The sequence below is a fragment of the Tursiops truncatus genome, chromosome 3 (genome assembly GCF_011762595.2).
Source record: "Tursiops truncatus isolate mTurTru1 chromosome 3, mTurTru1.mat.Y, whole genome shotgun sequence".
Taxonomy (NCBI): Eukaryota; Metazoa; Chordata; class Mammalia; order Artiodactyla; family Delphinidae; genus Tursiops; species Tursiops truncatus.
Window position 1 is genome coordinate 169,591,931 of NC_047036.1, and position 23,446 is coordinate 169,615,376.

General features: G+C 56.3%; 1 protein-coding gene and 1 long non-coding RNA gene across 2 annotated transcripts; both read right to left on the reverse strand.

Annotated features, from left to right (window-relative positions):
* Nucleotides 1–19: 19 nt before the first annotated feature.
* Nucleotides 20–8,538, reverse strand: ABHD17A (abhydrolase domain containing 17A, depalmitoylase). The gene is made up of 5 exons (XM_033854800.2): nucleotides 8,402–8,538; nucleotides 4,465–5,001; nucleotides 3,142–3,336; nucleotides 601–780; nucleotides 20–498 (listed from the first exon to the last, which is right to left on the reverse strand). The coding sequence occupies exons 2-5, from the start codon at nucleotides 4,794–4,796 to the stop codon at nucleotides 273–275; spliced, it is 933 nt and encodes a 310-aa protein (XP_033710691.1). The 5' UTR covers nucleotides 4,797–5,001; nucleotides 8,402–8,538; the 3' UTR covers nucleotides 20–272.
* Nucleotides 8,539–10,575: 2,037 nt separating this feature from the next.
* LOC141278412 (uncharacterized) lies at nucleotides 10,576–15,108 on the reverse strand. The gene is made up of 3 exons (XR_012331163.1): nucleotides 14,948–15,108; nucleotides 11,731–11,854; nucleotides 10,576–10,898 (listed from the first exon to the last, which is right to left on the reverse strand). It is a non-coding gene; the product is annotated as an uncharacterized lncRNA (long non-coding RNA).
* Nucleotides 15,109–23,446: the final 8,338 nt, after the last annotated feature.

Consider the following 23,446-nt stretch of genomic DNA (forward strand, 5'->3'; position numbering starts at 1 on the left):
CAAGAAAGGGAGAGGAACCTTAAAATTTTAAATCTTTAATTTCTGTTCTCACGTTTTTCCTTCGTTTTTCTTCCAGAAGGAAAGGAGCGCATAGCTCCGTCGCCTGTACATTGTCCACGGCCCAGGGGCCGGGTCAGGTCCCGACCCCTACCGGCCAGCTGCTTCGAGGACGTGGGGCGCCCGGGGGTTCACATGCAGCCCCCGGGGCCGGGGCCGGGGCCGGGCGCCGCCTTATTGCTGAGGTCCCGGCGCGGCTCGGGCCTGCTGCTAGGCTAGGCGCGCTGGCTGGGCAGCTCCTGGGAGATGAAGCGGCGCAGGCGCTCCAGGTACTGGCTGTAGAGCTCGATGTCGTTGTGCCCGGCGCCCTCCACCCACAGAGGCTCCACGGCCTTGGGACAGCGCTCGTAGAGCGCCAGCCCGTGCGAGAAGTCGATCACCTCGTCCTCCGTGCCGTGGATGATGAGCACCGGCGACGTGATCTTGGACACCTTCTCGATGCTGCGGGTCGGGGCACATTAGGCCTCCACGCCCCGCCCCCTCCGCGGCCCCGCCCCCTGGGTCCCCGCCCCCGCCCGCGGCCCCGCCCCCCTCAGCGCTCACTTGGGGAACGCGTCAAAGCAGTAGGTCTTCTTGGTGTCGGGGAAGGCGACGCGCATGCCCGAGGTGAGCGGGGAGTGCAGCACCACCGCGGCGCACTCGTAGCGCGAGGCCAGGTCCACGGTGGGCACCGTGCCGATGCTCTGCCCGTACAGGACGATGCTGTCTGGGCTGATGCCGTACCTGGCGGCGGTGGGGGCAGATCAGCCGCGACGCAACACGCACACCCCTCCCACTGCCTGCCCTCCTAGTGCAGTCCCCAGTTGTTCTCCGCTTAGGCTCCAAGCAATAGGGTGGCGCCCAGGCACCCTCCCCTGCCTCCCAGCCCCGAGGCGGTCCGTTCAGCAGGGGAGGCAGGACCCACAGGTGTGAGGGGAGCTGGCTGCCCGCAGCCCCAAGCCCCCAGCTCTACCCTCAGTTTCGACAGCATCTACTTGGTCACACCTGGGCAGTACACCTGTGCGGGCCGTACCTGCGCTGTGTGGTTCCTGGGGGCAGATCCCTGGGGCCTCTCCTGCTCCTCCTGGTCACCAGGCCACCCCCACCCCTACACACACTCGACCAGGGCCACATGCAGAACCTGCTTGGGGCCCTCCTGTCCTCGCTGTTCGGAATTCGACAGCATTTCCAGGTCGCAGGGCAAGGGGGTGTGTCTTCCTCCCAGCATCCGTCACCCTCACCCACCCCCTTGGCCTCGGGGAATGGAGGCAGCCTCGTCCTCTCTTATCTCAGCCAGTTTGCAGCCCCTCAGCTGCTTAGTACAACGTGGGTGAGCAGGCATAGCGGCTCCTGAGGGGAGGAGGTGGGTGGCCATCACCTCCCTCCCTGGGCATCTTTCCTACACAGTGGCCAGGTCCTGACCCCCCCCACACACCCCCTCCACACGGGCCTCCCCCAGCGCCATCCCAGCACAGTCCTCTCCTGACCCCACAAGGACCCACTCACCACCCTCCCACTGCAGGGGGCCTCCACGGCCTTCCTCCCCACACCCACATCCTGATCTCAAAGGGGGTGCCCCTTCTCCGAGTGGCCAGGGAAGGTCTTAGTCTCACCTGGGCAACCCACCTGGGCACCCAGGCGCCATCTGCCCCTGTCCCTGTCCTCCGGTCCCAACCCCCAGGCCTCGGGGATGCCATCTGGCCTTGTGCCTACCACCCTGCAAGCTCCTCCCCGACCTGCTCCCTGGTTCACCATGAGTACTGCTGTGCTGAGCACCAGCCTCGTCCTATCACCCAGCTCCAGGCAGGGACCCCCAGCTGCCACCTGGCTGTCTCCACCTGGACAAACATGACAGGTGCCGGATGACACAGCTCTTCTTTCCAGTGCCTGCCCCGCCCCAGGCCACCACTTGGGCCCCAGCCTCCCACCCTCCTGCTGATTCTCAGCCGTTGGGTCTGAGGGACCAGGTCTCTGGAGGTCAAGCCTGGCAGCAGGACAGATGGATGGATGACAGAGCTCAGACCCCTGACCCTTCGGCGGGATATGATTCTGCCAGCAACCCCCAGCCAGTGGGGACAGGCTGCGGCAGCCGAGTGTGGACACACACCTGCACCACGCCACCCAGCACGGGTCCCAGTGCCAGGGTGGTGCCAGCGGACCCTGCTCCCAGGGCCTGCATCAGGGACTGCCTGGTGCATCACTCCAGCAACCAGGGCCCCGCCTCCCCATGGCAGGCTGGCTGTGGTCCCTGAAGGAGCTGGTTGTGCCAGTCGGCCAGGCAGGGCCAAGATGGGGCAGCCCTGGGCAGGCAGAGGGCACCACCTTTGGGAGGGTGGGGTTGGGTGGGTCTCTCTCTAGAGCAGCACAGGGCGCCGGGCCATCTCTGCACAGAGACTGAGCTATTGTGCTTCAGTGAGCGAGCACGGGGTGGAAGGGGGCTGCCAGGACCTGGATGACCGGGGCAGTGGGGTCTGGGGACGGAGGTGTAGACCAGACAGTGGGGGCCCTGTCTGAGTCAAGCAAGCAGCTGTGTGCTGGGCACAATGCCTGCGGAGGACCCAGCCTCCAGGAGCTGACCTCCCTCCAGCCACCAGGACTGTGCTGGGTACAAAGCTGCCCGACAGAACCTTCCAGGCCCAGAGGAGACCCTCCTCAGGATGAGGCCAAGCTCCACGACCAGAACCCTGATGCAGAGGCCCAGCCCCTCCCCGCACCCCAAGTGCTCCCTCAGCCTCGGGGCTCCCAGAGTCCTTTCACACCGCCCTCACACGCCACCTCTTGGGCTCAGGAGGGGCCTCGGCCTCTGCCTGCCCCCTCCCTCCAGGCGGAACCTCCATTCCCATGGGGACAGTCCCAGGCCAGTGGCTCCCAGGAGGGGCCCCCCCCAGGGAGGCTGGAGGACCGCCCTCCCCCTGCACACCAAGCATGCCTGTTACCCTGCAGGGGGAACAGGGGTCGGGCTTCTTCCTGTGGCCCAGTGTGGCCGCAGATCAGCTCCCTCTCCTGCGGGGCTACCCACCTGGGCTTCCTCCCACCTGGTCTCACCAGGACCAGCCACCTGTGAGGAGACACGTCCACCAGCCCCTCCCCGCCGCGTGAGCTCACCTGGTGCGCAGGGCCTGCCAGGCGGCATCGATGTCGGCGTAGAGGTTCTTCTCGGAGGGCTTGCCCGAGCTCACGCCGTAGCCCGAGTAGTCGTAGGAGAAGATGTTGCAGTTGAGGCGCGTGCCCAGCCCAATGTAGAAGCTGCTCATCTGGCCCAGGTCCACCGCGTTGCCGTGCGAGAAGAGAACCGTGTACCTTGGGGTGGGCAGTGGGGAAGCACAGGTCAGACGGCGAAGGGCGGAGGGGGCAGGAGCCCTGCCAAGGGGAACAGTGCCTGGCTCTGCCCGGTGTGACTTAGGCCATGACACACAGTGGAGCCTCGGGCTTCCGCTCATCTAAGGGGGCCGCTGGGCCCACCAGTCACCTTCTTGCCACAGGTGGACCCCCAGCGTGAGCCCAGGAAGCCGCAGTGACCATCACATTGACGCCCTGAGCAGCAGCCACCTCTCCCTTGGAACTGTTCCTGTTGGAGGGACTCTGACGGCCCGAGGATGGGAGGCACGTCTGCCTACTGCTCGGAACCATCCTGGAGGATGAGACGCGGCCCTCCGACCACAGGCGAAGAGAGCCAAGCCCCGGTCACCGCGGTGCAGCTCTTCCCGCTCCTCCAGGGAATGACCCGGGCCGCCACCTCTGCCCTGTGCCCCATGGCGGCCTTGCCAGGCAGTCATGCCGATGGCAGGTGACCAGGCTGGATCCCGGCTGACAGCCTTGCAGAGCCTTCTTCCTCCAGCCCCACTGCGGCCCTAGCCCAGCCCAGCTGAAAGGTAAAAGCTTGCCCTTTGGACCCAGCCTGCTCTGAGGCGGAAGCAGCTGGAAGGTCCCCCTCTGCACCACTGTAGGGCTCCGGCAGTCAGACCTGGCCCAAGCCGCCAGCCAGGCCTCAGGGGCCACCGGCCCGAAGCGGGTGCCGGGCCTCACCAGGCACCCAGGGCCCAGGAGACCAGCCCTGGGCAGGTGAACACCGAGACCCGGAAGCAGACGGCTCCACATCGAGCAGGTGACGTGACGCAGCCACTCAGAGCCACCCCCGAGCCTCAGGGTTCTTGTCCACAAGACAGGGTGCCGAGAGGGCCCCCCAGAGGGCTGCAAGTGGAAGGACCCCCGGCAGTTCCTCGGTGGCCATGGGCAGATCTCATCTGCTGCCCCTCTGGCGAGAAGAATCCCCGGGGCACCCGCACCTCCAGATGGGCTTTCGCCAGTCTCTGGCCCTCCAAGGGCCACCAGTGGCCGAAACGAGAGCCCTGAGGATGGAGCACATCCTGGGCTCCCACCCCTCACCCGGTCCCTCCACCCCGGGGGGGTCGAGTCCATGTGGCTCACCTGGCGCCGGGCACACAGCGCACATACATGCAGGAGATGCGGTTGCCCCGGCTGCTCTTGGTCAGGAAGACCTCGATGGTGTCCAGCTCACGCTGGCTGTACTGGAAGTCGGCGCGATCCATCAGGTGGAGCTTCCAGCGCCTGGGGGTGCTGGCCGAGGCCCGCAGGGTCCCCGAGGGGGCGGCCCCGGCCCCACCAGGCCCGGGCTCGGGCTCAGGCACCAGCGAGTAGGTGGGCTCTGGAGGCAGGAAGGCGAGCTTGGCGGCGATGCGGCCGGGGCAGGGCGGGCAGCAGAAGAGGCAGCAGAGCTCAGTCACCGACAGGCCGTTCATGGCGGGCGCCGGGCCCCGGGGCGGGCCTTGCCCGGCAGGGGAGGGATGGGGGTGCTCGGAGACACGGGCAGGGGGCAGGGCGACCCCCGGCCACCGCCCCAGACGAGAGCCCCGTTAGGAGGCTGCAGCCCAGCCCCATCGCGGTCCAAGCTGAGCCCTTGGGAGCCTCGCAGCCTCGTGTGTCCATGTCGCACAGAGGGAAACCCTGCAGGGGGACAGCAAGATGTGGAGTTCCCCCGGGGCTCCCAAGTGACCTTGGTGGGACCTAAACCTGACCAGGACCCCGCCTGCCACCACCCTTCCTCCGCTGGCAGACACCAACTCTTGCCATTTAAGCCCATTCATCAACCCAGCCTCGGCCTGCAGGCTGTGCGGGGCGATCAGAGCCCTGGCCCACCCAGCTCTCCCGGGCACAGCTCCTGCTCCAGGCCCTGGGAAATGTCACCCCAGCCCACCCCCGCCCCATGCCTCTGTCCACACGGCCGGCCCAGACTCTGCCCTGGGGCCCATCCCCATCTGCCACCCCCAGGTGCCACAGCTCAGCCAGGCAAGGACCGACTGCTGACCACAGGGACCCAGGAGCACGCTCCCAGCTCCCAGGGCCTGCGAAGTCCGGAGACAGGAGCCCAGGCAGAGGAAATACAACAAACAAAGGCTCTGGAAACAAAAGCAGGATACATCTCGAGGCTGGGAAGGCCTACTGGGCTGAGACAATGGCTCTCTCCAGTGCTTGGGGCCAGGCCCAGGGGTCAGCCTGCTGCAGGGGGGAGGCAGGGCAGGGTCATGGGAGCCTGGGGTTCCTTCCCCAGCTCTGCCAGCTTAGGTGTCTGTGGCCTTGGGCAAGTTGCTTAGCATCCCTGGGCCTCAGTTTCCTCATCTATCAATCAGACACCACTCAGGTCACAGAGACAGTGAATAAGATGAGGAGAAAGTGGTGGAATGGGCCAGGCTCAGAGAAGAAATGCAGAATGTCATGTGAAACGTGGCCTTGAACAGACTACAGCAAAATTGCTAAAGCAACTACAATCGTACATGGAGCTGCCAACAGGGAGACTGGAAGAAAATACAGAGGTTTGAAAATACGGAGTACTCGCTTACTACATTTTCCCTACAGCCTGGAGTGAGGGAGGGACACACGCTCACAACTCAAGTGTCAGCAGCAGAGCACCTGAGCCTGTTCTGTTTCGGGGCCACAGCATTTGTAAACCACTGGGCCAGGGACACGCGGATGCACAGCAGGTCGGCGCAGTCCGAGGCCCAGAAATACACCTGCTCCCTCCAGAGCTGTGATCTGAGACCGGGGGCTGCAGAGAGCCGCACTGCAGTCACTCGGATGGGGGCACACGGAGGGGTGTGGGAGAGGGTGGCTAAAGCCAAGGAGGGGACACGGACCGCCTCCAGGAGCCCCCAGACTCCCAGGTGGGATGCTCGCTTTACAAGTCCATCACACTGTTCTCAGACGAAGGCAAGTTTGCCCCCCGGGGACACTTGCCAAGGTCTGGAGACATCTTTGGCTGTCATGAGTTGGGGGCGAGGGGGTTACTAATGGCACTGAGTGGGTGGGGCCAGGGGTGCTGCTCAACACCCCACAGTGCCCAGGACACCCTCCCTCCCCCTCCAGAGTGTCAACCAAACCGATGTTGCTCCAACACATTCTCAAAGAGGCCCAGGCCCCAACAGCGGACACTGCCCTGGTGCTTTTGGTGACTTGGCGGGTCTGGAGTTTGGGTGGCACAGGGAAGGCTTGTTTTGAGAGGAAGGTCTGGCTGAGAGCCGGTGGGCAGGTAGGAGGCCTCTGGTGACCCGAGGATGAACAGGCATACTAAGGTGGACAAGGTCCCACTGACCAAGCCAGAAACCGGGATGCCATCCTTGACACACCTCCCTGCACCCTCAGATCCGCCCGTCACAGGGCCTGCTGACTCTGCCTGGGGCATGCACAGTCTCCTTCCTCGCCGGTCCCCACCCCCACCCCCGGCTGGGCCACCATCACCCACTCTGGGCCATTCTCACCCCAGTTGCCAAAAGATCTTTTCACAACACAAATCTGATCATGCTACCTCCCTTTTGGGGTGCCCCAGTAGCCCCACTATTTTCAGGATAGAGATCAAAGCCTTCACCACAATCTGCCAGGTTGGCACCAGGCGTGGGGCCGACCTCTCCAGCCTCACGCATCTTGTACCTCACTCTCCCCTGATGAGCCCCACTGCCTTCTCCTGACTCAGAGCCGAAGCCCCAGTAGTTCCCCTAATCTCACCAGAGAGCCCGTGACCCCTGTCCCACCCACCCTTCACATCTCCCTTCCAGCACCCTTCCAAACAGGGTCAGCCCCCCATACACACTCTCATGGCTCAGATCTGTCTCTGCAGCTTGTAGTTGCATGTTCAACCATACCCCTCAAACCAAAGAGAAACTCCATGAGGGCAAGACTACTACCTGTTCTTGCTCAGTAAACACTGACTGAACGAATGGACAAAGTACCAGGGGCAAAAGGGAAGGGGGGACGCTACAGTCCGCCAGGTCTGACATCTGACAGAGAGGGGGGAAGGTCTCTTCTCAAGCCACGCAGACCTGGGACCTCCCGCTGTCTTTTATGGATGTCACTGAATGTGACCTGAGAGCCTGGCCTCGGACTGGACAGAGCACATCCAGATACCTCACTCACTGGGCAGGCACCCCTGGCACCAAGAGCCCAGCGATTTCACCCACAAGCACATAATCGGACACCCCGCTGCCGGGCCGGTGCAGGCTGGCAGTGTCATGAGGACCAACATGGAACCAGGCAATTACAATACTCCAGGACGACCTAAATACGGACGACTATGACCGCACCTCATTCAGCCAGTCAGCCTGAAAGGCACAGGCAAAGTGCCGGGTGCCGGGAGGGGAGAAAACAGGCAAAACCCAGAAGTGACAGCGGGTTCCAGGAACTGCGGGTCCCAGGCTAGAGGGACACTGGGAGGAAGAGGAGAGCAGAGGGATCCTGGAGAGAGCCACAGCTGGGTCGGGCCGCGCCCGTAAGCCCTGCTGCAGTTTGGACTTCATCCTGGGGGAAAAGGAGGAGCCCTGGAGGAGTCCCGGGCTGGGAATGGAGCCCGTGGGTTAGAAGCTGTGGATATGCCCTAGCTGTAGCCTGGAGATGGGACTGGAGCAAAGGCTGGGAAGCCTGTCCAGGTGTCCCAGCGCGCCAGAGGACGCCCGAGAAAGGGCAGAGGTGTCTTGGAGACGTTTAGGAAGCAGGGCTCCGGCTGCTTCGGCGGGTCCGGGTGTCAGGCTGGGGCACTGGTTCGGGGCCGGGGATAGAGTATTTGGCTCGGACAGCGCATTCCCCGAAGGCGGGGCCGCGTACCCGGAAAGGTGGGAACACACCCCAAGTCGGAGGGCTGAATGGACGGCGGACGGGGCTCTGCCGGAGTCTGAGACGCCGTCCCTGGCCCTGATCCTGGGGTCCTCCGGCTGCGACCTCGGCCGCCCCGGGAGTGCGGGGTCTCGGGGGCGTCCGGCCGGACTGCCCCGGCCTCGCGGCCCGGCCCGGCTCTCCAAACGGCCGCGAAAAGCACTGAGACCGCTCCGCGCAGCCACGCCAGCCCCTACAGGACACTCACCGCCGCGGCCCGCGCCCCCCGGCCCCGGGGCCGCGCTCCATGGCTCCCGGCCGCCCGCCCGTGCGTCCGTCGATCCCCCGGGGCCCCGGCCCGGTCTCCTGCGCCGCCACCGCCGCCGCTCCCCCGCTGGCGGAAGTGAACCTCACTCCCACCGCCGCCCCGGAAGTGACGCGCAGGTGTGCGCGAGGGCCGGAGGGGCCGGGGGCCAGGCGCCGGGCGCTGGGCGCTGGGCAGGGTTTGGGGGTGGAGCTGGCTCCCTGGAGGGGCGGGACCACGTCGTGGTGGGCGGGGCAAGAGTGGGTGGGCGGGCCCGGGCTTTGGGTTCCCCTTAGGTTTCAGGCAGTGGAGACTCACAACCATTCATTCGATCCTTCACTCATTCCAGCGCCAGGACTCGGGTGAGGCAAGTGAGGCACTCTCCTAGAAAATAAGCTTACAGCGTGCCAAAAAACTCAGTAGTCAACGTAAAAAAATATATTTTAATGCACTACTAAAAAACCCACAAAGTTTTGTTGGAACCAGGCCCCTGACTGGGGTAAGGCAAGTGATCCTGCCTTTATTTTGTTCATCATGGGTTCTTTTGCCTTGGTTTTGGCTTTTTTACTAGTGCAATTAAAATATTATGGATCGGGGACTTCCCTGGCGGTCCAGTAGGTCCAGTGGGTAAGACTCTGCACTTCCACTGCAGCAGGCACGGGTTCCATGCCTGGTCAGGGAACTAAGATCCCGCATGCCGCGCGGGGCAGCCAAATAAATAAATAATATAGTAAAATATTATGGATCTCGAGCCCCTCCCACTCAGCTCACCCCGCGGGCAGGGAGGCGGATGGTTACCGAGCTGAAGGTAGGGGAGATGAAAAAGGATGTCAGTTGAGAGCAAAGTGGCGGTGTGGCTGAAGGTGACCAGGGAATCCCTTCGAGGGTAGTCAGGGCAGGCCTTCCTGAGGAGTGACAGGGACAGGGGCAGGAAGGCTGCAGAGGCCAACAGGGCCCAGCCTGAGTCAGGGAGATGAGTTAGTGGGACAGCTTCGTCATTCCAGGCCTCCGCCCTTTGCGTGTTCCTTTCCCTGGGCCGGCAAGCCTATTCCAGCTCAAAATCCGCCCCACCAGCTGCAGGCAACCCCAGGCCCCTCTCCTCCCCGGGACGCCTAACCTTCAGCTTCATTTGCAGAGATAAGCCTCCCTGGCCAGCCCTCCCCCAGGGCCCCATTCCCGGAGAGGCTTAGGCTCAGGAGTGGACACTGTCCAGAGGTAGTTTCCAGCCGGTTTCCTCTGGCCCCTGGCCCCGGGATCAGCTGCCACCTTCCACACCATGTGCCAGGGGGCTGTTGAGGGGTGCCCCGGAGTCCTCCTGCCTCGGCTGCCCCCCTCAGGGCTCCTGGCATCAGCTGTTCTCCTGAGGTCCAAAGGTCACACCTGGGCCAGGCTCCTTCCAGTTTCCTTGTGCCAGAACAGGAAGAGGCCTGTCCGCAGCTTCCTTCCCCTGCCCATCTTCCCCTCCAGGCCTGGGCTAGAAAGGGCCAGAGCAGTGGCGCCTCCAGAAAGCCCAGCTCAACCAGGACTGAAATGCCCCAAGGGGAACACTTGTGAAGAGGGTGGCCAGGATGTGGGGATAGGCTTAGTCCCCACCCAAATGTGGCCTGACCCGCTCCCACGGAGATCCCCCATCAACCAGAGGACACTCTGAAAGGATGAAGGCACTGCTGTGAATACCCCAAGGTCTCAGAAGGTCAGTCACCCCTCTCTCCTCCCCTCCCCAAAGCCCCTGCTTGGTGTTGCCATGCAGCTGCTGGCCCATTTTCCCCATCTCTTTTTTTTTTTTTTGGTTGCACCACGAGGTGTGTGGGTTCCTAGTTCCCCAACCAGGAATCGAACCCATGCCTCCTGCATTGGAAATGTGGAGTCTTAACCACTGGGCCACCAGAGAAGTCCCTTCCCCACCTCTTTTGCCCCTGCTCTCTCTGCCCCATCCAAACCATCCTTGCCAAGTTTGTTCCTACCTCAGGGCCTGTGCACAAGTGGTGCCTACTGCCTGGAGTGCCCCCAGATAGACACATGGCCAGCTTCTCCTCCTCTTCAAGCACCTGCTCAAATATAACCTCCTCAGAAAGCCCTCCCTGACCACCCCCAGTCAAAATCCCTACCACACCCTATTCATTTCCATCATAGAACTTGACATCATTTTATTGAGTTGTTTGCTTATCATCTGTCTTCCCCCCATTCCATGAGCTCCCCGGGGCAGACACCCAGGCTCTTACCCACCAGGTCCCCAGCTGTCTCCCATGCTGTCTGATGAATCAATGGATGCACAGGAGAAGGGTAGTTCCCAGCCCAGAGGAAGGCTTTCGGGAGGGTGGAGGGAGGCTCCATGAGATTTTCGGTGCCACTGGCACAGACCTCAGGCTGGCGGGATGCTGTGCTTTTCCTTCTCTCCCGAGACACTCAACCCATTGGCAAAATAACGTGACCACGGGAATCAATGGTCTTAAAAGCAATCCTGTTTGAGGAAAAGATCAAGAGGTCACATATTTCCCATCCTTGGGGAAAGGGAGACACCGCACATGCGCAGAAACCTTCCTTCGGGGACAAAAAGGAGGGGGCGTCACCCCATAATAGGTGATGCCAAGGACGCCCATAGGCCTCTGGACTGGAATCCATCTTGGAAAAAAGTTGCGCACGCGTGCTGGGGAAGGTCCTAGTTCAGGTGTGGAAAATAAGCCAGATAATTGGCCAAAGGTTCAGGTGTGGAAAAATAAGCCAGATAATTGGCCAAAGGTAAACAAAGACCGGAAGAACTGCCCTATATGAATGACTTAACCGCCCCTTTGCTGCGCTCCTCCTCTTTAGTGGGGACGCCCATATCTTTCTGTCCAGGGGTGCATCTCTGCCTTGCTTCTGTCTTAACTAAACAAATTGTTTTTCTGTGTGCTCTCTCGCTTGTTGTGCTGTGTCTCTAATAACAGACTTTGTACCTGTTTCTTACAGTTTTTGCCTCCTTGAGAAATGCATTTTTCAATGGGGGCGAGAGCCAGGGGAACCTTGCTTCTAGCCTCTAGTCCTTAGTGGACTAGCGGCTAGGATTCTTGGTTTTCATCCAGGCTACCCAGGTCCAATTCCTGGGTGGGGAACTAAGATCACACTTCAAGCCCCCGCTCACTGCTGTCTCTCTCCGAGATCAATCCCACCTGGAGCCATAAGTTTCAGCCCCGCACTATCCAATATGGAGGCCGTCAGCCCCAAGCCACTATTTAAATTGAAATGACTTGGGTTTCCCCGGTAGCACAGTAGTTGAGAGTCCGCCTGCCGATGAGGGGGACACGGGTTCGTACCCCAGTCCGGGAAGATCCCACATGCCGCAGAGTGGCTGGGCCCGTGAGCCATGGCCGCTGAGCCTGCGCATCTGGAGCCTGTGCTCTGCAACGGGAGAGGCCACAGCAGTGAGAGGCCCACATACTGCAAAAAAAAAAAAAGTAATAAATTGAAATGACTTGATTAGAAGTAAATTAAATTTCACTTCTCCAGTCGCTATGGGCTCATTTTCAAGTGTTCAAGAGCCACCTGGCGCTGGGGGCTCCCATTTTGGATGGCACAGATGGAGAACAAGTCCATCACCCAGAAAGTTCTGGAAGCACCGGTCTAGCCCCTGAGCTCCAAGAGGAAAGGCATCTGCGTTGGTATCCTTTTGGTTTCCTGTTGCGTCTCTGGTGCCTAGCTTGGAGCTTAGCATTCAGTCAGTGCTCAATGAATGTTTAAAGGAGGGAGGGAGGAAAGAAGGAATTCTCCTTGTAGGAATCAAAGTAAATAATCTGATGAAGATAGCAAGTTCTATCCATAGATGTCCATCCCTGCATTATTTACAATAGTGAAAAGTGTCCATCGATAGAGGAATGCATAAAGAAGCTGTGGTACCTATATACAATGGAATATTACTCGGCCATAAAAAGAACAAAATAATGCCATTTGCTGAGACATGGATGGACCTAGAGATTGTCACAGAGAGCGAAGTAAGTCAGAAAGAGAAAAACAAATGTCGTATAATATCGCTTATATGTGGAATCTAGAAAAATGGTACAGATGAACTTATTGGCAAAGCAGAAATAGAGTCACAAATGTAGAGAACAAACTTATGGTTACCAAGAAGGGAAGTGGGGGTGGGACGAACTGGGAGGTTGGGATTGACATATATACACTACAATGTATAAAATAGGTAACTAATGAGAACCTACTTTATAGCACAGGGCAGGGGTCCCCAACCCCCAGGCCGCGGACAGGTACCCATCCCTGGCCTGTTAGGAACCAGCTGCACAGCACGAAGTTAGCGGTGGGCAAGCGAGGGAAGCTTCATCTGCCTCTCCCCATCGCTCGCATTACTGCCTGAATCATCACCCCCACCCCCTCACCCCCCAGCCCCCGCCCCCTGCCCCCGGTCCGTGGAAAAAATTTATTCGGTGAAACCGGTCTCTGGTGCCAAAAAGTTTGGGGACTGCTGGCACAGGGAACTCTACTCAGTGCTCTGTGGTGACGTAAATGGGAAGGAAATCTAAAGAAGAGGGGATGTATGTACATGTATGACTGATTCACTTTTCTGTGCAGCAGAAACTAACACAACATTGTAAAGCAACTATACTCCAATAAAAAAATAAAAGAAAATATAAAAGAAAACAGAAAAAACACCCTCAAAGTGAAGAGAGGAAATTAAGTAAAAAGATTATGGTCAACCTTTGATGAAAAAAACTGCAGCCCTGAGGTATGCGGACCCATACTAGGCTGTCGGTCTTTTTTAAAAAAAAAACAGTTTGCGGGGACTTCCCTAGTGGTGCAGTGGTTAAGAATCCGCCTGCCAATGCAGGGGACACGGGTTTGAGCCCTGGTCTGGGAAGATCCCACATGCCGCAGAGCAACTAAGCCCGAGCGCCACAACTCCTGAGCCTGTGCTCTAGAGCCCACGAGTCATAACTACTGAGCCCACGTGCTGCAACTACTGAAGACCGCGCGCCTAGAGCCCATGCTCTGCAACAAGAGAAGCCACCGGAATGAGAAGCCCGCGCACCATAACGAAGAGTAGCCCGCGCTCGCCACAAGTAGAGAAAGCCCGCGCGCAGCAACGAAGACCCAACACAGCCAAAAATAAATAAATTTTAAAAAAAAGTTTTACTTTGATTTATGTTTTTATGGGAAATATATTTACATGGTTCAAAATTCAAAGGGTTTAAAAGGCTGTGCAGAAAACCTCTCTCCCCCAATCCTGTTGCACAGGAAACAGATGACCCCATCTTAAGGCGGCCAATATTCTCAGTTGCAACCCATTCAGTGCTGAGAAACCCAGGCATCTGTGTTCACCTGCGAGCAGGTGTAAAGACACAATCCCCATTATTATTATTATTTTTTGACACATATAGTAGCTTTCAGCAACACTGCTCTTGCGATCCTCTCATGCAACCCCTAGGGCTGGCCCACTGTTTGTGTACACAGTCCGCTCTTGCTGGACACTTAGGTTGTTTCCGCTGTGGGCGGGACAAAAACAGCACTTGGGGCATTTACCACTTGTGGGCGGGACTTGAGGGGAAGATTCCTGGAAGCAGAGGATTCTAATGAGAAGATTCACGCACCACATCCAGCAAACAGCGCAACCAGCGCAACTGTAGCCGACACCCCCGCCCCCAAACACACGCCACAGTGGAAACGAGGGGGACGCTGGGGCATGAGGTTACAGGAGATTTTGTTTTTTTTCTCTTCTTCACTCTTTGATGTGTCTTCTGAGTTTTCGTTGGTTTTGCCAGGCAAAGGGAGTGTTTTCACTGTTAGGATCAGCCAGAAGCTGAGATAAAACTAGATGCCTAAGGGAAGGCTGGCTATTAAAAATTAATGTTTGTGGGACTTCCCTGGTGGCTCAGTGACTAAGAATCCACCTGCCAATGCAGGCAACACGGGTTCGAGCCCTGTTCTGGGAAGATGCCACATGCCATGGAGCAACTAAGCCGGTGCGTCACAGCTACTGAGCCTGCGCTCTAGAGCCCACGAGCCACAACTACTGAAGCCCGCGTGCCGCAACTACTGAAGTCCGCGTGCCGCAACTACTGAAGCCCGCGCGCGTAGAGCCTGTGCTCTGCAACAAGAGAAGCCACCGCAGTGAGAAGCCCGCGCACTGTAATGAAGGGTTTCACCCATTCGCCGCGACTGAAGAAAGCCCGCGAGGCTTCCCTGGTGGCGCAGTGGTTGAGAGTCTGCCTGCCGATGCTAGGGGACGTGGGTTCGTGCCCCGGTCGGGGAGGATCCCACATGCTGCAGAGCGGCTGCACCCGTGAGCCATGGCCGCTGAGCCTGCGCGTCCGGAGCCTGTGCTCCGCAACGGGAGAGGCCACAGCAGTGAGAGGCCCGCGTACCGCAAAAAAAAAAAAAAAAAAAAAAAGAAAGGATAAAACCCGCGTGCAACAATGAAGATCCAACGTAGCCAAAAGTTAATTAACTGATTAATTTTTTAAAATTAATGTTTGTGCTTCTGGGTACAGACCCAAAAGAACTGAAAACAGGTACTCAAACAGATACCTGTACAGGAATGTTCACAGCAGCATGGTTCTCAGCAGCCAAAGGTAGAAGCAGCATGCGTGGATCGATGGATGAACAAAACGTGGTCCATCCACTCAGTTGAATGTTATTCAGCCTTATAAAGGAAGGAGATTCTGACACCTGCTACCATACGAATGAACCTTGAGGACATGATGCTCAGTGAGAGAAACCAGACACAGAAGGACAGATACTGTCTGATTCCAGTCATGTGAGGTCCCAAGAGAAGTCACATCCACAGAGACAGGAAGTAGATGGTGGGGGCCAGGGGCTGGGGGAGGGCCCGGGGAGTCAGTGTTTCTTGGGGACACAGTTTCAGTTTGGGAAGATGAGAAAGTTCTGGAGATGATGGTGGGGACGGTTGCCCGACAATGTGAATGTGCTTAATGCCACTGAGCTGTGTGCTTAAAAATGGTTAAGATGGAAAATTTATAGTATGTGTATTTTAACACAATAAAATAAATAAAACTTTATGAAACCAGGAGGTGGAGGGAGGGCTGCAGGTGGTTGGGGGCAGTGCCAGCATTCTGGGCTGAGACCCATGGAGTCACCCAGGACCTCACGCTCAGAAGGGCTGCACCCATGATTTACTGCCCTGTGGCTTGTGTCTTGAAATTCCTCATAGTATTTGAGCAAGGGCATCTTCATTTTCATTCTGCACTGGGATCTGTACATTATGTGGCCAGTCTTGGTTCGGGGAAAGGACTCAAGATCGGGGTCTGGGACACTGAAGTCGGTGGAGAAATGCCACAATATGCAAGTTTGTCTTTGCCCCACCCTGAGGGGAGAGGATGAGACCCAGTCAGGAAGTGGGCTTCTGACAGGGCACGGAAGGAAGTGGGGGGAGGAGGGTCTGAAAATAGCACTGCTCACCCAGCTGATTGTGGGTGAGGACGGGGAGAGGGGCTTGGATGGGACTTTTCTGAGGAAGCCCCCTCCCCGGAACCCAGCCCTGCTCCTTCCCTGGACTCAGCCAGACCTTGCACCATGGCCCTACCAGCCCAGCCTCAGGAGTTGGGTTTCAAAGCAAAGAGGTGCCGGTGGACCACCCTAAGAGCTTGGATGAGGGTCCTCAAGAGAAGCAGAACCAACAGAATATATAAGGATACAAATATAGATATATTGTGGAGACTTCCCTGGCAGTCCAGTGGTTAAGACTCTGCGCTTCCAATGCAGGGGGTGGGTTCGATCCCTGGTCAGGGAACTAAGATCCCACATGCTGCATGGCCAAAAAAATAAAGAAAGAAAATTTATTAATATATAGATATAGATATATTGCTACCCAGAAAGAGATGTATAATCAGTATTATGGAGGCTGAGAAGTCCCTCTATCTGGATCTACCGTCTACAAGCTGGACACCCAGGAGACCTGGTGCTGTAAGGCCAAAGGCAGGAGGTGATGGATGGTCCTGCCAGCTGTCAGGCAGAAGGGACAGATTCTCCCTTTTTTGCCTTGCTTTTCATTCTTGTCCACAATGGACTGGTTGATGCCCACTTAGGCGAGGGCCATCTGCTTTACGGGGTCCACCAATTCAAAGGACCACCTCATCCGGAAAGCCCTGCACAGACACACCAGAAATCAAGTTTAAAAAATGAAGATATATTGGGAATTCCCTGGCGGTCCAGTGGTTAGGACTCGAAGCTTCCACTGCAGAGGGCGCGGGTTCAATCGCTGGTTGGGGAACTAAGATTCTGCAAGCCACCATGGTGAGGACAAAAAAGAAAAAACAAAGAGATGTATCTTACAGAGCGTAATGTCGCACGACTTAATGAAATTACACACATACAGGCAAATGTCACGACGGTAAAGAGATCCACGGTGGCCAGGGGTCGGGGGATGGAGGGGATGACAGGTGGAGCACGGAGGGGTTTCAGGGAAGTGAAAATACTCTGTGATGCCATAATGATAGATGCCTCTCATTATGCATTTGTCCAAACCCGTAGAACGTTCACCAGGAAGAGTGAAACCGAGTGTCAACTGCAGACAATGGCTGATAATGACAAGGTTCATCCTTGTCACAAACGTCCCATCTGGTGGGGGATGTTGATAGTGGGGGAGGCTGTGCGTGGGGGGGGGGGAGGGGAAGTGGGAAATCTCTGTACCTTCTGATCAATTTTTCTGGGAACCTAAAACTGCTCTGAGAAATTGTCTTTAGAAACTGCACACAAGGGGGACTTCCTCGGTGGTGCAATGGTTAAGAATCTGCCTGCCAATGCACGGGACATGGGTTCGAGCCCTGGTCCAGGAAGATCCCACATGCCACAGAGGAACTAAGCCCGTGCGCCACAACTACTGAGCCCGCGAGCCACAACTACTGCAGCCCATGCACCTAGAGCCCGTGCTCCACAACAAGAGAAACCACCGCAATGAGAAGCCCGCGCACCGCAACGAAGAGTAGCCCCTGCTCGCCGCAACTAGAGAAAGCCCCCGCACAGTAATAAAGACCCAAAGCAGCCAAAAATAAATAAATTAAAAAAAAATCCTGCACACAAGGGACTTCCCTGGTGGCACAGTGGTTAAGAATCACCCGTCAATGCAGGGGACACAGGTTTGAGCCCCGGTCTGGGAAGATCCCACATGCCGCGGATCAGCTAAGCCCGTGCACCACAACTACTGAGCCTGCACTCTAGAGCCCACGTGCCACAACTACTGAGCCCGAGTGCCACAACTACAGAAGCTCGCGCACCTAGAGCCCATGCTCCACGACAAGAGAAGCCACCGCAATGAGAAGCCCCTGCACGGCAACGAAGAGTAGCCCCTGCTCGCCGCAACTAGAGAAAGCCCACGCCCAGCAACGAAGAACCAACGCAGCCAAAAATAAATACATAAATAAATGAATTTATTTTAAAAAACCGTTCAATTTTATTAATTGACATATATTAAATTCACAAATAGTCTAAATGAACTCTTTCACAATGCACTGCATGATCCTAAGTCAAAATACAGATTTCAAGAATTCAGAAGCATTCTTGTTCTTCTGATGCACTGACCTAAGAATTATGATGTCTCTTTTTTTTTTGAAGTATACTTGATTTACAATATTGTGTTACTTACTGCTGTACAGCAAGGTGATTCAGTTATACATATATATACTTTTTTTTTTTTTTTCCGGCCACACTGTGTAGCATGTGGGATCTTAGTTCCCTGACCAGGGATCGAACCTGTGCCCCCTGCAGTGGAAGCGTGGAGTCTTAACCACTGGACTGCCAGGGAAGTACTTACATTCTTTTCTTTTAAATATATATTCTTTTTCACTATGGTTTATCATTGTTTATTACGCACCACCATTTCATGACCCATCTCTTGCAAATGGACACTTGGGTGGTTTCCACTGTAGGGCTATTATGGACACAGCTACTATGAGTCTTTTCCTGGTTGTGTGTATATATATATATATATATTTTTTTTTTTTTACTTTTGGCTGAGTTGGGTTCTCGCTGCTGTGCCCGGGCTTTCTTTAGTTGCAGTGAGCGGGGGCTACTCTTCGTTGCAGTGCACTGGTTTTTCATTGCAGTGGCTTCTCTTGCTGTGGAGCACGGGCTCTAGGTGTGCGGGCTTCTGTAGTTGTGGCTCGCGGGCTCTAGAGCGCAGGCTCAGTAGTTGTGGCGCGCGGGTTTAGTTGCCCCGCGGCATGCGGGATCTTCCCCGACCAGGGCTCGAACTCATGTCCCCTGCATTGGCAGGCGGATTCTTAACCACTGAGCCACGAGGGAAGCCTGCACTCATATTTTATTGGGCACTGTATTCGTTTGCCTGGGCCACCATAACACAGTACCACAATCTGGGGGCTTAAACGACAGACATTGATTCTCTCCCAGTTCTGGAAGCTCCAAAGATTGACGTGTGGGCAGGGCTGGTTCCCTCTGAGGTCTCTCTCCTTGACAGCCATCTTCTCCCCATGTCATCCCTCTGTTCAATCCTGTGTCCTAATCTCCTCTTCTTACAAGGGCACCAGTCAGATGGGATTAGGGTCTAGACCCATTTTACCCTAATTAACTCTGTAAAGACCCTGTCTGCAAATACAGCCACATTCTGAGGTCCAGGCAATTAGGGCTTCAATGTATGCATCTAGGGAGACAAAATTTAGTCCCTAACAGACACCTACGCCTTCGGGAGCTTATTTGCTGGGTCACGGAATACCCATGAGTTTAGATTTTGTCCAAAATGCCAAATGGTTTTTCAGAGTAGCCGGGCTCTCTGGCTCCCTGGCTTCATCTCCTCCACCTGCCCCTGTTTTCCCCAAACTCAAATCCCAGGGAATCTTCCTGGTTTCAATATGCAGAGCCAGGTCCTGCCTGGAATGCTTTTCCAACAGAAAACGTCTCATCGTTCAGGATTCAGGGAAAGCATCACTCTGCGGAGATGACTTCTTTTTTTTTTTTTTTTTTTTGCGTTACGCGGGCTTCTCACTGTTGTGGCCTCTCCCGTCGCGGAGCGCAGGCTCCGGACGCACAGGCTCAGCGGCCATGGCTCACGGGCCCAGCCGCTCCGCGGCATGTGGGATCTTCCCAGACCGGGGCACAATCCCGTGTCCCCTGCATCGGCAGGAGGACTCTCAACCACTGCGCCACCAGGGAAGCCCAACCTTCTTGACCGCTCCCTTTACCATGGCCACATGGTCATCCTGAAGGCAGCAACTACCTTCCATTCTCCGTAGAGCACTTCCTGTGACCTCATCTTTCTTTTTGGCTGCACAACGTGGCATGCGGGATCTTAGTCCCCCGACCAGGGATTGAACCTGGGTCCCCTGAAGTGGAAGCTCAGAGTCCTAACCACTGAACTGCTTGTGAAGTCCCAATTTTATCTTACTTGGTTATTACCTGTCTCCTTCTACGGCTCGTGAGTACTCCTGGAACAGGGACCAAGTTTGCTGTCCACGCTCTATGTCCAAGCTCAGGAGAGAACCTGGCACACAGCAGGCATTCCAACATCATAAGCCATCAGGGAAATGCAAATCCGAACCATGGTGAGATGGTACCGCATGCCCACTAGGACAGCTGCATTCAAAAAGGTAGGTGATAACAAATGTTGGTGAGGGTGTGGAGAAATCAGAACCTCACACGTGGCAAGTGGGAATGTAAGATGGAGCAGCCCCTGTGGACAACGGTCTGGCAGCTCCTCAAAAGGTTAAACACAAAATTGCCATATGATCCAGCAATTCTGCTCCTTGGTACATGCCCACAAGAAATGAAAATGTATGCCCCATAAAAATGTATGCACACAAACTCACAGCAGCATGATTCATAACCACCAAGAAGTGGACACAACCCAAATGTCCATAACTTGACGAATGAATAAACCAGTGTGGTCTGTCCACACACTATTACTCAGCAGTAAAAAGTAATGAAGCACTGACACTAGAATGTGGATGAACCTTGAAAACATGATGCTCAGAGAAAGAAGCCAGTTACCAAAGGACAAATGTTGTCTGATCCATTTATATAACATTCCAGAACAGGCAAATCCACGGAGACAGAAAGTGGATTAGCGGTTGCCAGGGGCTGGGGAAGGGAGTGGGGAGTGACTGCTAATGAGGGGGGCAGGGTTCCTTTTGGGGTGATGAAAATCTCTAGAATAGATCCTGGTGCTGGTTGCACAGCCTTGTGAAAACCACTGAATTGTACAGTTTAAATGAGTGAATTGTAAGGCATGAAAATTATGTCTCAATACACATGTTACAAAACTAAGTCATTGTACCTAATTAATTAATCAATTTTAAAATGTAAGGCCGGGGCTTCCCTGGTGGTGCAGTGGTGGAGAGTCCACCTGCCGATGCAGGGGACACGGGTTCGTGCCCCGGTCCAGGAAGATCCCACATGCCGCGGAGCGGCTGGGCCCGTGAGCCATGGCCGCTGAGCCTGCGCGTCCGAGCCTGTGCTCCGCAACGGGAGAGGCCACAGCAGTGAGAGGCCCGCGTACCGCCAAAAAAAAAAAAAAAAAAAAAAGTAAGGCCAAAGGAGCCAGGGCCCCTCCCTCTGCCCCACAAAGGTCAGATCTGGGAGTGATGATTTGACCCCAGCAGCTGGAGGCCCAAGAAGCAGCAGCAGATCCCCTGGGCTCACTTGCCTGGATCCTTCTCTGCAGAGGTGGGTTTGGGTCACGCCAGAAAAACTCAGTCATAGAGGTAAATACCATTGTATTGCAATATATTTTAAAAATCATAATTAATGCAGAAAACAAACTTATGGTTACCAAAGGGGAAAAGGGGGTGGGGGAGTAGGAGTTTGGGATTAGTAGATACAAACTAGTTTATATAAAATAAGTAAACAACAAGGTCCTACTGTATAGCACAAGGAACTATATTCAATATCCTGTAATAAATCATAATGGAAACAAATATGAAAAAGGATATGTATATATATGTATAACTGAATCACTTTGCTGTATACCAGAAATTAGCACAACATTGTAAATCAAATACTTCAATTAAAAAAATTTTTTTTAATTAAAAAAAAGATTAATGCTAAAAAGCCATGGTGGAGGAAATAAAATTTTGGATAAACACTCAGTTTCCCTATCTGAGAAAGGAAAAGAGAGGGTGGGAGCAAGACAGGCAATGTCCCCGCGGCTGCGGTTCCACCCCTACGAATCGGCCCCTGGGCAATTCCGCGGGGTCTGGGGCGCTCTGTCCGCCCCCTCCTCGCCCCCCATTCCAGCGGCCAGGACCAGCCTTATGCGCGCTGAAAGCTCTCAGGGCCCCGAGGCCCCGCCCCCAGGTCTGTCCATCACGCGCCACGGCCCGCCTCTAGGCCAATCGGCCCTCGCCTCTGCTGCCCGAGACCAATAGAAAGCAGCCTTTCCAGGCGGAGGCGGGACGGGCAGCCAGTAGGTCTCCGCGTTTCTCGCGGAAGAGACGCGGCCAGGTATTTGTACCTGCAGGATAGAGCAGAAGGCGGAAGGACAAGGGGCTCCCCCAGTCCCTGGCACAGTGGCACGGGCTTCTGCAGAAGGGCCCCCATTTCCTCAAGTCCCATACGGGCCTCCGTTTTAAAGGGGAGGGGTCTGCCGCCCCATAGATTCCTCCCAGACCCAGGGACTGGGTCTTTCCTTGTCCATGCTCGTCGCTCTCTTTGCAACATTCTTAGGCGGATAGGTCCTGTTATCATTCCCAACTTACAAAAGTTGGGGCTTGGAGCCCCAAGACCCTTGCCCAAGGTCCCCCACTATGATTAGCGTATCTGCTTGGCTCTGGGGCAGGAATTTCAGTCTAGACAGTAGACTGGGTGGATGATTCTTGCGGGGGGGCATCCTGGGCTCTTCGGGGTGTGGAGAGCATCCTTGGCCCCCCACCGACTGGATGCCAGGACCCCCGTGCCCCGGTCATGACAGTAACAAATGTCCCCAGACATCTCCCAGTGTCCCTGGGGGGTTGGCAAGATCACCATGGGTGAGATTCACTGGATTAGGGGATTTCATGGACCCCCCCCCCAGGACAGTGTACTCCATAACCATCTGACCTCTGAGGTCCCGGAATGCTGCACACATTTAAATACACACCTGAGTGGGAGGGAGGGGAGGAGACACAGACACTGGGGGTCACCCTGGTTTACCCTGTCTGACCATTGGGGATTTGTCCTGGTGCGTAGTGTGAGCAGGGACTCAATTGAGTCAGATTCCATTTTTCCCCCCAAATAGTGTGAGGCTTTTTAACCTCGGCACTGCTGATACTTGGAGCCAAATCGTTCTCTGAGTTGGGGCCCTTCTAGGCACTGTAGGGTGTTGAGCAGCATCCCTGGTCCCCACCTGCACGATGCCTGGAGGACTCCCCAATTGTGGAAAATGTTGGGGAGCAAACGTGGTTGAAGACTGCTGCTCAGGGCTGGAGGGGTATCCCCCGGGGACCCCGCTGAAGCACAGAAGGTCCGGCCTCGCTCCAAGTCTCTGATTCCGCAGGTTTGAGGTGGGGCCCAAGAATCTGCATTTCTAAAGGACCTCAGGTGATGCAGGTGTTGCTGGTGGTGGGCAATCCCTCTTGGAGACCCACTGCTGTAACGCCGCCCCTGCCAGACTGAGAGCCACTGGAGCCAGGTGCTGCCTCCTTCTGACCGGGAGGAGCCAGAGGCGGGGTGGGGGGGACTGGGGGGGCGGGGGGGGTAGATGTTTGGGGGGGAAGTGCTCAAATGACTGCATCTCCAGATCGGGCCTGAAGCCAGGGATTCGGACCATGGTGCCTTTCGTCGCTAGGTGGCGACAGTGCCCGCTTGATCCTGGAGGTCGGGGAAGGGGCGCAGGGATGCGGCGGGGGTGGGGGTGGGGGGTGGGGGCGGGGCGGGATGCGTGAGCGACTGACTTGTCAGCATAATAACAATAATAACGTGGTCCCTTCGCACGAATTGCGCTCTCACTCTGGACAATGGGGACACCTCCGTAGACAACATGGAGCAGACATTCTAGGTAAATATCACCAGCTAATATAAATGCTGGAAAGACAATACAATAAAGAGCTGGCCGGGAAAGAATAGGGAGTACTAGAGATGAGG